Source organism: Diospyros lotus, chromosome 4 (assembly GCF_014633365.1).
Source record: "Diospyros lotus cultivar Yz01 chromosome 4, ASM1463336v1, whole genome shotgun sequence".
Lineage (NCBI taxonomy): Eukaryota > Viridiplantae > Streptophyta > Magnoliopsida > Ericales > Ebenaceae > Diospyros > Diospyros lotus.
Window position 1 is genome coordinate 25,413,422 of NC_068341.1, and position 14,075 is coordinate 25,427,496.

The window sequence follows — 14,075 nt, forward strand, 5'->3', positions numbered from 1 at the left end:
GTGGCGAGTTGCGGCCATACATGCGGGTGTTTTTGTCACCACGTTGTGTCGCTTATTATTTTATTTATTTATTTTTTATAATTCACTTTGTTCATTTATTTTTGGAGGCGACGTCATTAGGAGCATAAATAATCCCCTGGTATGGGGGGTCTCCGAGAAACCTATTGATTTCCCAGCCTTCTACTATAAGACAGTCTACAGGCATTGATTTACGGGAGGCGATAATGGTCTCCCAAGGTTTCGATTTTATGGTCTCCCAGCGGATTGTGGCCAGCCTCCAGAACACAGTAATGGTCCCTTGGTTTTCTGGTTTTGTCCAGGAATTTTATATATTTTAATTCCTTTAATTATTTGAGACTTTTTTGGTCTTTCTACTCTGACTAATCAATCTCTCTACTTTGTTTTTCAGAGAAAAGAGTAGATTTTTTCAAAGACGTTTTCCAGTGTATTTTCCTTGAATTGTTAATCTTCCCGGAGTCCTCTGTATGTGAACCCTACCATATAAAAGGGGGTAATCCTTTTTACCATTCACTTTTGTGCTCTCTGTGGATAACTTTACTCTTTGAAGCTTCTTCTGCATACTTCCAGATTTTTTCGGTCTTCAAGAAGCCATTTTTGCGGTATCACAGGAACAATTTCCGGTCCTCCGGAGGACTTCACAGCGTCTTTGTGCTTGCGACATCAGTCTCCGGCGGCGTGATTTCAGTCTCCAGGAGAACTGTTTCGCTTTCCTGTAGTCGATTCCTTCTTTCCCGATTTTGATTTTCTGGTTTCTCGGTGAGTTTACTCCTTTGATTTTTCATACCTGCCGTCGGTCGCTCGTTGGTTTTCCTGGAGTTTGATCATCCAGCTCTGCTTTTTTCCGTCAGTTTCTCAGTCATTTCCGTTCTTCAGTTTCTCAGCGGTTTTCATCGACGGTCTCCTTGAGGTGTTTGTTGTCAGCCTCTCGGAAGTTTAAATTCAGTCCTCGGAAAACTTTTTGCCTCCGGGAATTTGTTAGGTCAGTTTCCCGGAGAGATATTCCTTCGGATCCGACTTCGTCGTTTGCCATTTCCTCCTATCTGTTCGATGCTGCCGCGTCGATCTGCCGCTGACTCCGCCGACGGTCTCCCACGGACCTCCCCGCCGTCGGTCTCCCGGTGCTTCATATTCGATCTCCCGGAGCTTGATCGTTGGTGACTCTTCTCAAATCATCTTTCCGGAGGTCGTATTTGGTCACGGCAGTTGGTCTGCTGGAAATTAATTTTCGGGATCCCGGTAGTTGCGTTTCACCGTTCTGTCTTCTGGAAAAGTTTTGTCTTCGAATTTCCACTTTCCCTTGACGTTTGGGTCCTCCGGAAGGTATTTTTCCAAGTCTTGTTCAAGTAGTCTTACTTCTTTTTTCTTAAGTCATCATGAATGTCGCTAGAGAAGTCCCTCCTCCTCAACAAAATAGAATTTATGGCAAAGCTTCTCGTTTGGGGAAAAGTGATCTCGTGAGGATTGCGTCGTCGTTTTCCTTTCCCCAAGATTATAAGATGAGATTGCCTTCTCAACGGGAGGGATGTGCTGCCTTTGTTGAAGGAGGGTGGATAGCTGTATATGAAGCTTCTTTGTCAGCAGGACTTAGATTTCCATTGTCCAGCTTTGGTGAAAAGTTTTTACGAGACTTCCATCTTGCCCCTGCTCAAATTCATCCTAACGGATGGTTAATATTAGTCGCCTTTTCTATTTTGTGTCAACAAAGAGGGGTAATGGCGTCCTCCGAACTTTTTAGTTGTTTTTATAGCCTCAGAGGGGTAGACCAACGCGTTAATTTTTACTCCTTCCAGCGAGTCTCTGGAGTAGAGAAGTTGTTTGTTGACTCTCCAAGTAAAGTTGATAGCTTTGAAAGTAGGTGGTTTGCGCTAATGCCATCCAATGATTTCATGGCTCCTCGTCAGTGGTGTTTGGATCCTGATCGTAAGAAACACGCCGTCAAATACCCTCGTCCTATGGCTATCCGAGCTGATTATGATGCTGCAATTCAGAAACTAGTTGCTTTAGGTCCAATTTTTATTCGAGATATCATGACACAGGAAAATATCGCTGCTGCGGGCTGGGGTGCCCCATCAGGCAATTTGGTTGGTCCTTATGGCATTTCTCATGATGCATCTGTGATTAGGTCTCCCAATAATGATGATGGTCCCGATGATGCTCATCCTTTAAAAGATGAGTGGAGGGAAGGAAGGACTGAATTTCAAGAGGAGTCCCATTCACACACATCCACCCCCTATAGGGAGCAAGTTTCTTCCAAGGGTACTTTTATTCTTGATTTTGCTATGATTGTAACTTCTTTTGTTTTTGTCTTTTGGCTGATTCTCACTAGTTTTTGTGTATGTTTTATAGAGATGGGTCGATTGGGTGATGCAATTAGGAGGAAGAAGAAAGCAAGTGCAAGCTCGAGAAGGCCTCAGCAAGCTGAAGGTGAGGGTCCTAGTAAGCGACCTCAACCTTCTCGAGAGATAATTGCTACTCTGCCTGTTTCCGAGGCTCCTTCTCAAGAGACCCTGCCTCTACTCTCTCCTCTCCCTTTGTTCCAGTTACCACACTCTTCTCCAGCTCCACCGACGGATGTCTCAGGCTCCCCAATGCCCCATATTGTTAAATCTCACTGCCATTCTGGTTCCCAATGTTCCCAAGATGTTGCGATGATCGAGGCCAACCCTTCTAGTTCGTCTCGTGAGCACCCTCGCGAGACTCATGCTGAATGTAACATGTCGGGTTTGCCTTTTCGCAAGGATCGTCGAGTACTTGCATTGGAGGGCAAACATACACCTATCTTTCCTGATGTCCCGCTAGTGCAGTCTCGTCCTGTTTGTCTAGAGGATGGTCGACACTTGAGAGGTGACCACTTTCAGGTGTGTCCCGGTGTGATTGATACAGATTCTGTGAGGGACCCTGGGATAGGTGCTCGTCTCATTTATTCTACCATTCTTCCTCCAGACGAGCAGGACATGTTTGCACTTAATTTTCCTGACTTTTTGGACAGTCCAGAACGTGAAGTAATCCATGTAAGTTCTTTCACTCTTCTTACTTCGTTGTTTCTTTCTTTTTTCTTTTTTCTTTTTTCTTTTTTTTCCTTACTCTTATGCTATTTTTCTCTCTGTTCAGGGGGTGCAACGCATGGTGGTAGCGAATGCTCGATGTCGAGCTTATCACCAATTTATGGAGGAACGAATGAACTACTGGCTTAAGGAACAAGAAAGATGGGATGAGCAATCACAACACTTGGATCAATCTGTTCGTGAGGCCCGACAAGAGAGGGAGTCCCTTCGTGAGATATGTCAAGGGCTTCGCGAGCAACTTGCTCAGATTGAGTCTACCTATGCTGATCGAGATGTTGCTTATGCCGATCAAGTTAGCACCCTGGAGCATGAGGTTGAGATGCTTAACCAAGTTTGCTCTGCTCTTCGTTCAAAGACAGATCAACAATTTGCTTTGAGTCGGGCACGGGAGGAGGACCTTCAGAGGGAGCTCGAGGCTTCTCGACAACAACAGGAAAAAGATAGTGCTCGGATTAGGGCCAGGGCGGTTAGAGAGTATCGTCTCTCTCGCGACTGTTTTGAGAGGAAAGAAGAATATGCTGGTGGTTTTGTGAAGCTTGGTTTTTATTTGGCACGCTCTTTCCTCGAGTCGAAGAGGCCTGGTGAGTCCTTTGATGATTTGATCTTTTCTTCTGAGGTTACTGAGAACGCAGATTCTCTGGATTGGCGTAAATATGAGCCAGGTGCTGAGAGCCCCAACACTTATCTCACCTCTTCTTTAGTAGATAATTTGGAGAATTTGACAGGTCCTTGGGAGCCGTATGAAGGTGGTCCAGGGGCTCCAGAGCAGATTGGTGCCCTCTCAGGTTTAGATATTAATGTAACTGATGACCCGACTCCTTTCTCTGTAGCCTTGGCTCTTTCTCCTCTTCCAGTTGCAGATCCTTCCAACGATACGATTGATCCCTGAGCCATCTTTATTCCTTTTTGGTTTTGTATTGTGTTGTACAAATACTTTTTCGCTGTAATGATTTCATCATTGTAGAACTTTCTTTTTGTAATGATTTTGTTGTTTGACGACATGGCTATCTTTTTGCTTTGCTTGCTTCACTTTTCTTGTGATGTTGATGTCGTATGTATGTTTATGAAGGTTGCTCCCCAATCCTCCGGGAGAATTGGTCTGGAAAAAGTCTTTATTGATGTTGTACGTGCATTTAGGAAGATTCCTTGGTCTCTCCCTAGTTCTTTGGGTGAATTGGTCCTGTCAGATTTTGCAACTGTGTTGTTCATCTTTATGTGCTCATAGTAAGTCCTTGGCTTGAAAGAGCAAGCCTCCGTGTGTGCACCACAAGGATCCGTGGATTTCTTAACGAATTTTGATTATTAGCATGTTAATGTTAGTGTTAGTGTCATAATATTAAATTTAGATGACATCTAGTATCTGTAATAGGGATTAATGATGTATTCTTATATATTAATAAATGATCATATATTGCTTTATAACTCTCATTTCATATATAAATGAGTTATTAGATATCCTAATAAAAATCTTATTTTTAACTTATTAAAAATATTTGACAAAGATTTTTAGTTTGAGCTTTCATAAAGTGATTCTCTATCTTTAGATTTATCACAAAGGAATATGATTAATTGATTATAGACCAGCACATGAGTTACTATCATTGATTAGCATGAGATGTTAATGATGATAGATGGTGAGTCACATGTTATATTGTAAGATATGTAGATAGTAGACATGTGGATAGATGTTAGTTGAACATCTATTAAATGTGATGCTTGTAACAGATTACATGGTTAAAAAGATTAATAATCTGTTACTAATTTTTTATTGGGCCGAATAGATTAATATATATTGAACTTAGGATCAATTTTTAATTTTATTTAGTTTTGACCTTTGTTTCAATTTGTTCATCGAACTTTCACTTTTGTTTTAATTTTATCCTCAATCCAGCAAGCGTGTGTCTTAACTTACATGGCAGTTGATGTGGCGTCCTGACGTGTTTAATAATAGGCACGTCAGCAAAACGGGAAATTGGGTAAGATTTGGGTTAGAACTATGGATAAATTGGGTCGGGCCGGGTTGAATCTGGGCTAGATCTGGGTGTGCTTAGAATGGTTGCTTCAATGGCAGACAGAAGCAAGGATGGACGGTGAGCAGGAAGTTGGAAGCAACACCAATGGTGAAGGAGATCGGTGATGATGGCGAGCAGGTCGATCGACGGCCGCGAATAGGTGGAGAACATTGATTGGTGGCGACAGATCTCGGTGTTGTCAACGGTCGCGTTGCAGGGAATGTGATGAAGAAGACGACCGGAGCATAGTGGTCGATGTAGATGAAAGGTTGATTTGTGGTCGTCGGACGTTTGCAAAGGCCCACTCAATGGAAGGCAACAGATCCCCCCCATTGATTCACCTCTTCCAAACCCATCTCTCTGTTCAAATGGCTCGTAAGGAAAAATGGCTGCTGCAGCATTGATTAGTGGTTAAAAATGTTGAATTTTATCATATTTTTTCTCCATTTCCATTACATAAATGAGATAAATTATCACTTATATCTGCTTTGTAGGGAATTATTCAAATTGATGAGAAGACATCTGGATGCCATGAAGAAACCAAGCTATTCAGATATGCTGGGAAGTGATCCGGATACAATAAGGAAGGAATATAAGGTAGCCCATTCGAATGTGAAGAGCAGATATTTGGATGCAAGGAGAAACCAAAGCAACATATCCGAATATGCCAAGGAGATATCCGAATACAAGAGTGATTCAAGGGAAGCCACATCCGGATGCTAGAGAGAACCACAAAGCCCACATATCCAAATATCCTACAATATATCCGAATACTTGGTTTAATTTTCAGAATCTTCATGTGCAATTTGATAGGTTTAAAATTCTATAGCACATACCCAAGAAGGGGGGTGAATTGGGTTATTTAAAAATTAGCTTGAAAACTTAAAAACTTTTTTTAAAACAAATAATAATCTAATGCAAGTGAGGATATTGAAATGCTTACAATGATAAACAAACCAAATAATACAAACAAGAGAAGTACACGAAGGCTTTGTTGTGGTTCGGGTTAAACCAAGACTAATTCACTACCTTAGCTTCTCATTAAAGATTTTGTAAACCAATCCGCTAATCCTCCTACCAAAATCGATAGGCCCTCTAGCATTAACTGCTAGGAATTTATAAACCTCCTACTTAGACGAGTAGGCTCTCTAGCTACCCAAGCCAAAAAATACAAGAAATGTATTACTACCACCTTGGAACCTCCACCGGCGCCGAATAGCTAGTCCCATCACCTGCAAACACACAACACATGCATGCAGGAGGACATCTCCTCTTCCTATATCAACCAGCTCTCTTCAGAGTCAAGGTATGTTCTAACCTCTGACCTACTAGTATGCTGTCTCTCATTACTCTCTTACTCACTTGAGCATCGGAGGGCTTACAGATGCCAGCCACCCCCAGGACGGACCCGTTGCCAGAGACTGCGCCTCGCCTTCGATCATCCTTTGTTGGTCAAGAAGGAACATTTGGCACCCACTGTGAAGCTCGGTAAAACTTACCTACCCTATAAGTTCACTAAAGCCTTTCAAACCAACCGCCTCGTTGCCACACCATGGTAAGGACCAAAAGCGACCCTGCCCAAGAGCCAAATAACCCCGATCATCCCCCACAAAATCCAGTTGTCATAGAAGTCCTTCTCTAGATAGTCCAACAACTACAAAATCGAGTTGCCAAATTAACCCAAAACTAGCAGCGTGACCAACCCAACGAACAAACTGATTGTGATGTAGAAGACAGTCGTCACCAACACCACCAGTGTAATACCCAGTAATTAATATCAAAGGTATTTTTGGAAGTTATTAGGTCAAAGTGGAATTTATCAAAGTTTCGGGCTAATGTGTAATATTCAAAACTTGCACGAAAAGGCAAGCGACCAAACCAAGAGGAAACTTGGAGGGTAAAAATGCTTAAAGAGTCGTGGAATGTCAAAAACCAAGGGATTTACAGAGGTTTTGGGACAAAATTACGCGATTAGAGGCATTCAGACCAAAGTGTAGAATTTAGAATTTGATGGAGGGTGGTCAAAAAGAGGGTTTTTCTAGACTTTCAAGGGTGTATTGATACATTCTAAACATGAGGGGTTTAATGGAATAAGTGAAAAGTCTAGGGTTTGAGTGAAATGGCAGAATCATGAAATATCAAAGTTTGGGGGTGGAAGTGCAATTAACGAAAGTTGGGTGTGAAACCTGCAAATCATCTGCTAACTTTGCGGCAGTTGTTGTCGGAACTCGCAAGGGACATCAGAATGATCTCCAAGCCATGATGGTTCAAATGAACCTAGCCATTGGCCGAGATCTATGGTATATTGGTGGGAATTCATTTTTAAAGAAAATGCAAATTTGGCCAAAAATTTCGAAGCAATTTCATCACAATTTGGTTTGATTTTGAGGCTTCTAATGATCATATTTGAAGCTTAGGAGGTAGGAAAGCTTCCTATTGGTTGAAGAACTAGACAAAATGGGGTATAAATAGGGTTCGAATGGTCGAGGGTTTCAAAACAAATCGAAGTGGATTGGCCATGTTTTAGCAAGAATCGAGCCTTGGGGGTAAGGGGCTTTTGTTCCTTGAGTGCTAGGGAGTGTTTCTAGAGAATTTGGGAGCATTTGGTGTAGGTTTCAAGGGGTTTTGGGAGTTAGTCAGAAAACCGGGCCTCGCCGGAGCCAAGACCCGCAATCGCCCATTTGGGGCTTTTTCGGTGACGTTTTCGGCCATCAAAGGGTACCCCTAGGACCGACTTGAGGAGAGCTACAAGAGGGTAGGATCGGATCAAGCATCGGAGCAAGGTCACAATCACCGTCGTTGGAGAAGACGAGGCGCGTGACCAGCACGCGCGGATCCCACTCTCAGTCACTCTCTTAGCGCATGAGGGCACGTGAGGTATGGGAAAAATTTGAAATTAATTTTTTTATTTTGGTAAAATTATTTTAGGGATATTTATGCAAAAATATTTGGAGAAACTAGGTGTTTGGTCTTTGTTATGGATTTTTGAAGGAAAGAAAGGTTTGAAAAAAATAGAAAAAAATAAGGAAAATTGAGGAATTTATGGGGAAAATAGAAATATTAATTTCTATAGTCATAATGGTAATCAGGAGACAAATTGATTGTTAGAAGGAAGGATTACACGATTTTTGAGGTGTGACATGCTTTTTGAGGCAAAAATAAGCTTTTTTCGAATTAAGGTGAGAGGTTCGAATCTAGTCTTACCATTGTTTGAAAGTGTCTTAATGTGTGGGTAGTGACTTCAGGTGAGTGGTTTTTCCCTCCGAAATTTGAGATACATCGTATGGGTGTTTTACTTAGGTACTTGTGGCATCATATGCATGTCGTTCATTTGGAATAATACATCAATTGTTTTATTTATGAAAATTCGGTGCATGGTATGCATTTTTCTCATATCATCAAGGTCTTAATTTTGTGCTACTGTTATCAGGGTGGGATCTTCTTGAGAATGGGGCAAGGTTAATCCTAGCGATCGGGTGACACGGTAGGGCACTCGGGGATTAAGTATGTCGCTGCAAGGTCAACCCCAATGGTGTCTGGAATGGATTTTCCACGAGAGATTGAGTATGCCAGGGAGATTTCTCAAGTTAGACATGTTGCATGTGATATTTGTCTTTATGTCATATACATGTGTTATTCATGCATTTAGTAGACTGTATCGTGCCATCACTTAGATGTTTTATCATCTAATCTGGGTTATACCCCTAGAACATTCTATATTCCAGCCAGGGACTACTACAAGGGCAAAGAAGTGGCCAGTTGAGGGTCAATGGAGTTTGGAGTGATAGCTGATGTACCATTTTTGGGTCATTAGTATTCATTTTTAGTATATGTATGGACGGGCGCATGATAGCGTTATTATCCTTTTGTAGCATTGTAATACGTATCTTGCTATGTATGAACCCCGTGGTAGGCCACGATATTTGATGTTATGATATTATTTTTCGCTGCGTATGTTATGGCTCATTTAGTTTAAGCTTATGTATCTTGTTAGCTAAATAGGTAAGATTGGGGCTTCTGGGATTCCATCTGCATGTGAAGATTGTTCTTGAAATCACTGTAGGTGCCGGCCATTGTATGTGACGAGTGTTTCGTCTGCATGTGAAAATTGTACTCATGGCGTCGCGCGTGACAGACTTGGAAAAAAAAATCCCAGGAATTCCCTTATAGTGGCATGCCCGGCAAGGTGGGGTGTTACAATTGGTATCAGAGCCCTAGGTTAAAACCCTAGGATGGTTAGGCTAGGTTATGGAACTTAGCATGGTTAGAACTATTGAACAAAAACTTAGAATAGGGTTATGGATTCTAAGAGATATTCGGAACTTAGAAAGAAATGATATGGATACTTTAGGAAACACATGTTCGAGGTTTCTAAGTAAAATTTGTGTGTTATCAGCAAGCAATGGTGGATCAAGTGCTATTGTCACACTGGACGCATAGGATCAAAGCTCGTGAAAACCTGCAAGAGGAAGACGTGGTCGTGTTTTTGAATGCAATGGAAGAAATAATAGATGATGTACCTCCAAGTTACGAACAATTGATAGATCTGCCGGAGTACCAGATTGACTTTCTTATCAACCAGATGGTAAAGGAGTGGAAGACATTTGCTCAATGGGTATGGCAGGATTGGGTATTTGAATCCTTACACGAATTCTACACAAGGATGAGGGAACAATATGCGGACCTTTATGGAGAAGCTATGGAGGAGGAAGTTGAGGAAGAAGCTGCTGCTGTAGAACCTAAAGAAAGAGAGGACGTCCTCGACTTTAGTACTGACGAGGACTCCCATGAGGATAAAGAATGACCCCTGATCGAGTCAGACAAGGACATCGGTATAAAAGAGCCATGGATCTGGAGGCCAAAGGATTAGCTGAAAAAAATATATATATAATATAATAAGATGTTATGTTTACTTTTCTTGTTATGCTGTTACGTTTCGTGTTTTTACCTTTAGGGAATAAGATTGTCTCTCTTTTAAGAAACGAGTTTATCTTGAGTATAACTTATATCCGTGGTTCACTTCAGATGGTGAATACACGAAGGCCCCGAGATACTATCAACAATGATTGTGGGAAGAGAGAAGAAGATAATCTCGAGAGCCAAGGTGACCGTAAAAGTCATCTTGGGGGAAACAGGAGATATGTCAAGGAATCAAGCTCTGGTGAAGATCATTTTGGGCGAATGGAAAGATTTTCAGAGAACATGTTAACTTACGTGAGTAGGGAGGAACCTACTCGGCACATGACCACGGCACTGGAACGGTACCGACATTTGAGACCCCTTGTGTTCAAGGGTAGGATTGGCGATGATCCTACCTTAGTCGAGTATTGGCTCGAGCAGACAGAGAAATTACTTCAACACCTTCAATGCAGCGAGAAGGAGAAAGTAAGGTGCGTAACCTACACCCTGGAGGAAGAAGTAGGTCGATGGTGGCAATCTATCGAGCGCTCTATGATAAGGTCTCAACAAGAATGCGTGGAAGAAGATGAGGATGCACCAGTGTATACTTGGGCAAGATTCAAGGAAGAGTTTAACGCTAAGTACTTCCCCAAGAGCTAGAAGGAAGAAATGATCTGGGAGTTTATGAGGCTCAAGCAGATTGATGAAATATCTGTGAACCAATACGACAACCGATTCACTTAGTTGATTAAATACGTACCCATGTACGAAACTGACGAGAGTCAGAAGGCACAAAAGTTTGTTTTAGGGTTGCAAGTCTTCAACAAGTTTTAAGCGGGTGGGACATTGATACCTACAAAGAAGCGTTGCACCGAGCCCTAACCATTGAGAAGAATTTGACGCCGGTGAAAATAATCAAGACTAAAAAAGGGAGTAAAGGCGGTAAGCTGGGAAATTTAACGGCTCAACCTAAGGATGAGGGGAAATGCCCTCGATGTAAGAAGAAACATCCTAGGAAGAGATGCGTTATAAAATGCTATGGATGCGATGAAGAATGCCACATTAGAAGAAATTGCCCGAAGATCAAAGGAGCGCCCCAAGTTAGGTATCAGGGAAAGGTGATGTGCTACAATTGCGGGCAACCGGGGCATATCTCACGAGAGTGCCCAAAGAGGCAAAAGATGGAGCCGCCGAGTGGAGGAGCACAGAATGTTCATCCAGGCCGAGTGTAGAATCTGATTTGTGAGGATGCTAAGGCCGATCCTGCAGTTATTGAAGGTACACTGTTCTTTTCGAATATTCTAGTTCATGCTTTAATAGATCTGGGTGCTACGCATTCATTTGTTTCGAATGCATCTATAGGAAGTCTAAAGCTAGAACCTAGAGAGTTGGGTTATGAAATGGTAATAGCTACGCCTATGGGTTCAACCCCAGAGACAATAGTAGGATTCCAGGGATGTATTTTCAATATGGGAGGGGAAAGTTTCAAGATAAACTTAGCAATACTAGATATACAAGATTTCGACATGATCATAGGAATGGATTTCCTATCGATACATGAGGCTAAGGTGGATTGCAAGAATAAGACAGTAAGCTTACTCAAACCTAGCAGAGCATTATGGATTACGTTCCAAGGCCAGAATAGTAAGAGTAAGAGAAAACATGGTGTGACTTTGCAAGCATTGCAATCATCCAAACCTGAATCAAATAAGAAAAGTCTCGAGTTGGAATCAGTTAGGGTCATGAATGAATACCCCGAGGTTTTTCCCGAGGATTTACTAGGATTACCTCTTCATAGAGAGATTGAATTCTTGATAGACCTTGTACCAGGTACGCAGTCTATATCCATACCTCCATACAAGATGGCCCCAGCTGAGATGAGAGAATTGAAGGAACAGTTACAGGGCTTGACCGACAAAGGATTCATTAGACCAAGTGTATCACCTTGGGGAGCTCCGATACTGTTTGTAAAGAAGAAAGATGGTACCTTACAGATGTGTATTGATTAGTGACAGTTGAACAAGGTAACCATAAAGAATAAATACCCGTTGCTTAGGATTGAGGAATTGTTTGACCAACTTTAAGGAACTAGGGTATTTTCAAAGATAGACCTTCGGTCAGGGTACTATCAAATGAAGATCAAGGCAAAAGACGTACCTAAGACTACTTTTCGATCGCGGTATGGTCACTACGAATATTTAGTGATGCTGTTTGGATTGACCAATGCACCTGCTGCATTCATGGATCTAATGAATCAAACTTTTAGACCCTACTTGGACAAGTTCGTAATAATGTTCATAGATGATATCCTGATATACTCTGCCAGTGAGAGAGAACACGAGGAACATTTGAGGATAGTTATGCAAACCCTAAAGCACCACAAGTTGTACGCCAAGTCTTCAAAATGTGAATTTTGGCTTACTCAGGTAGCTTTTCTTGGACACATAATTTCTGCAGAAGGTATAGTTGTCGATCCAGCAAAGATAGAAGCAGTTCAAAAGTGGCAAGCACCTAAGACCGTCGATGAAATTTGAAGTTTTCTTGGACTAGCTGGATACTACAGAAGATTTGTGAAAGGATTCTCGAAGATATCCATTCCACTTACCCGATTGATGCAAAAGAAAGTCAAGTTCGAATGAGACGAAAAGTGTGCGCAAAGTTTTCAAAAGCTTAAGGCACGATTAACTACAGCACCGATTCTAGCAATGCCAACGGAGTCAGGAAAGTATGTGGTGTATAGTGATGCTTTTGGGATAGGTTTGGGATGTGTTCTAATTCAAGACGAAAAGGTAATCGCTTACGGATCCCAACAACTGAAGAGGCACGAGCAGAACTACCCAACTCACGACTTAGAGTTAGCAGCCATAATTTATGCTTTAAAGTTATGGAGACATTATCTTTACGGAGCACAATTTGAGATTTTCACAAACCACAAAAGTCTAAAGTACATATTCTCTCAGAAGGAGCTAAATATGCATCAACGAAGATGGATGGAGTACCTAAAAGATTACGATTGTACCATCTCCTACCATCCAAGGAAAGCAAATGTAGTTGCAGACGCTCTTAGCAGAAGAAGCTTTAAAATTGTGGCTAGCATGATGGTTAGAGAGTGGGAAATGATTGAGGAATTCATTCATCTGATAGTAAGTGTTAAGCCTAAACCAATCAAGATAGTAAGTGTTAAGCCTAAACCAATCAAAAGGCATATGGAAAATCTGACAATTCAACCTGATGTGGTGAATCAAATCAGGTTAGCTCTTTAGACAGATGCAAGAAGAAGTTAGTGGTTAGAAAATAATGATTAAGTAAAGGCACTGAATTTAGTTACCACGTGGTATGCTACAATTCCAAGGGAGAACGTACGTGCCAAAAGATCAAGACCTGAGGCAAATCATCTTAAGGGAAGCTCATCGAGTTAGGTACACCATCCACCCAGGGTCCACAAAGATGTATAAGGATCTTAGGGAAAGATATTGGTGGCCAGGAATGAAAAAGGATGTGGCACAGTATGTGGCGCAATGCAATACCTGTCAACGTATCAAAATTGAGCATCAGTACCCAGGGGGAATGTTGCAACCTCTGGACATCCCCGAGTGGAAATGGGATCACGTCACTATAGACTTTGTGACCAATCTGCCTTGAAGTCCCAAAGGAAACGATGTTATCTGGGTGATAGTGGATCAATTGACCAAGTTGGCACATTCTTGCCTATTAAGATAGGGCAACCAACTCATGCTTTAGCTTAGCTATACATTGAGGAAAAAGTACGATTACATGGAATCCCTACAAGCATAGTGTCAAATTGAGACCCACGATTTACGTCAAGATTTTGGGAAAGTTTCCACAAGTGTATGGGAACACAGTTGAAGCTCAGCACAACTTATCACCCCCAAACCGACGGACAGTCCAACTGAACAATTCAAACACTTGAGGACATGTTAAGGGCATGCATTTTAAATTTTCCAGGAAGTTGGGAGAAGCAACTACCACTAGTAGAATTCGCCTACAACAGCGGGCACCATAGTAGTATTGGAATGGGCCCTTACGAGGCGTTGTATGGGCAAAAATGCAAAACTCC

The 14,075-nt window shown here is 41.8% G+C and overlaps 1 protein-coding gene across 3 annotated transcripts; it reads left to right on the forward strand.

Annotated features, from left to right (window-relative positions):
- Window positions 1-130: 130 nt before the first annotated feature.
- Window positions 131-4,085, forward strand: LOC127800829 (uncharacterized). 3 transcript variants are annotated; one of them, XM_052335671.1, is made up of 4 exons: window positions 131-777; window positions 895-2,277; window positions 2,368-3,032; window positions 3,133-4,085. In XM_052335671.1, exons 2-4 carry the CDS (start codon window positions 1,395-1,397, stop codon window positions 3,973-3,975), a joined length of 2,391 nt encoding a protein of 796 aa, XP_052191631.1. In that variant the 5' UTR covers window positions 131-777; window positions 895-1,394; the 3' UTR covers window positions 3,976-4,085. The 3 variants fall into 3 exon arrangements, with proteins under 3 accessions (XP_052191631.1, XP_052191629.1, XP_052191630.1); XM_052335670.1 differs by having other exon boundaries at window positions 134-287; window positions 410-2,277; XM_052335669.1 differs by having other exon boundaries at window positions 131-2,277.
- Window positions 4,086-14,075: the final 9,990 nt, after the last annotated feature.

Bases quoted from the DNA above. Each gene is read 5' to 3' on its own strand.
- LOC127800829 (XM_052335669.1), top strand. From the start codon at position 1,395: ATGAATGTCGCTAGAGAAGTCCCTCCTCCTCAACAAAATAGAATTTAT. The intron at 2,278-2,367 runs GTACTTTTATTC...TATGTTTTATAG, and splicing joins GGAGCAAGTTTCTTCCAAGG to AGATGGGTCGATTGGGTGAT. The intron at 3,033-3,132 runs GTAAGTTCTTTC...CTCTCTGTTCAG, and splicing joins CAGAACGTGAAGTAATCCAT to GGGGTGCAACGCATGGTGGT.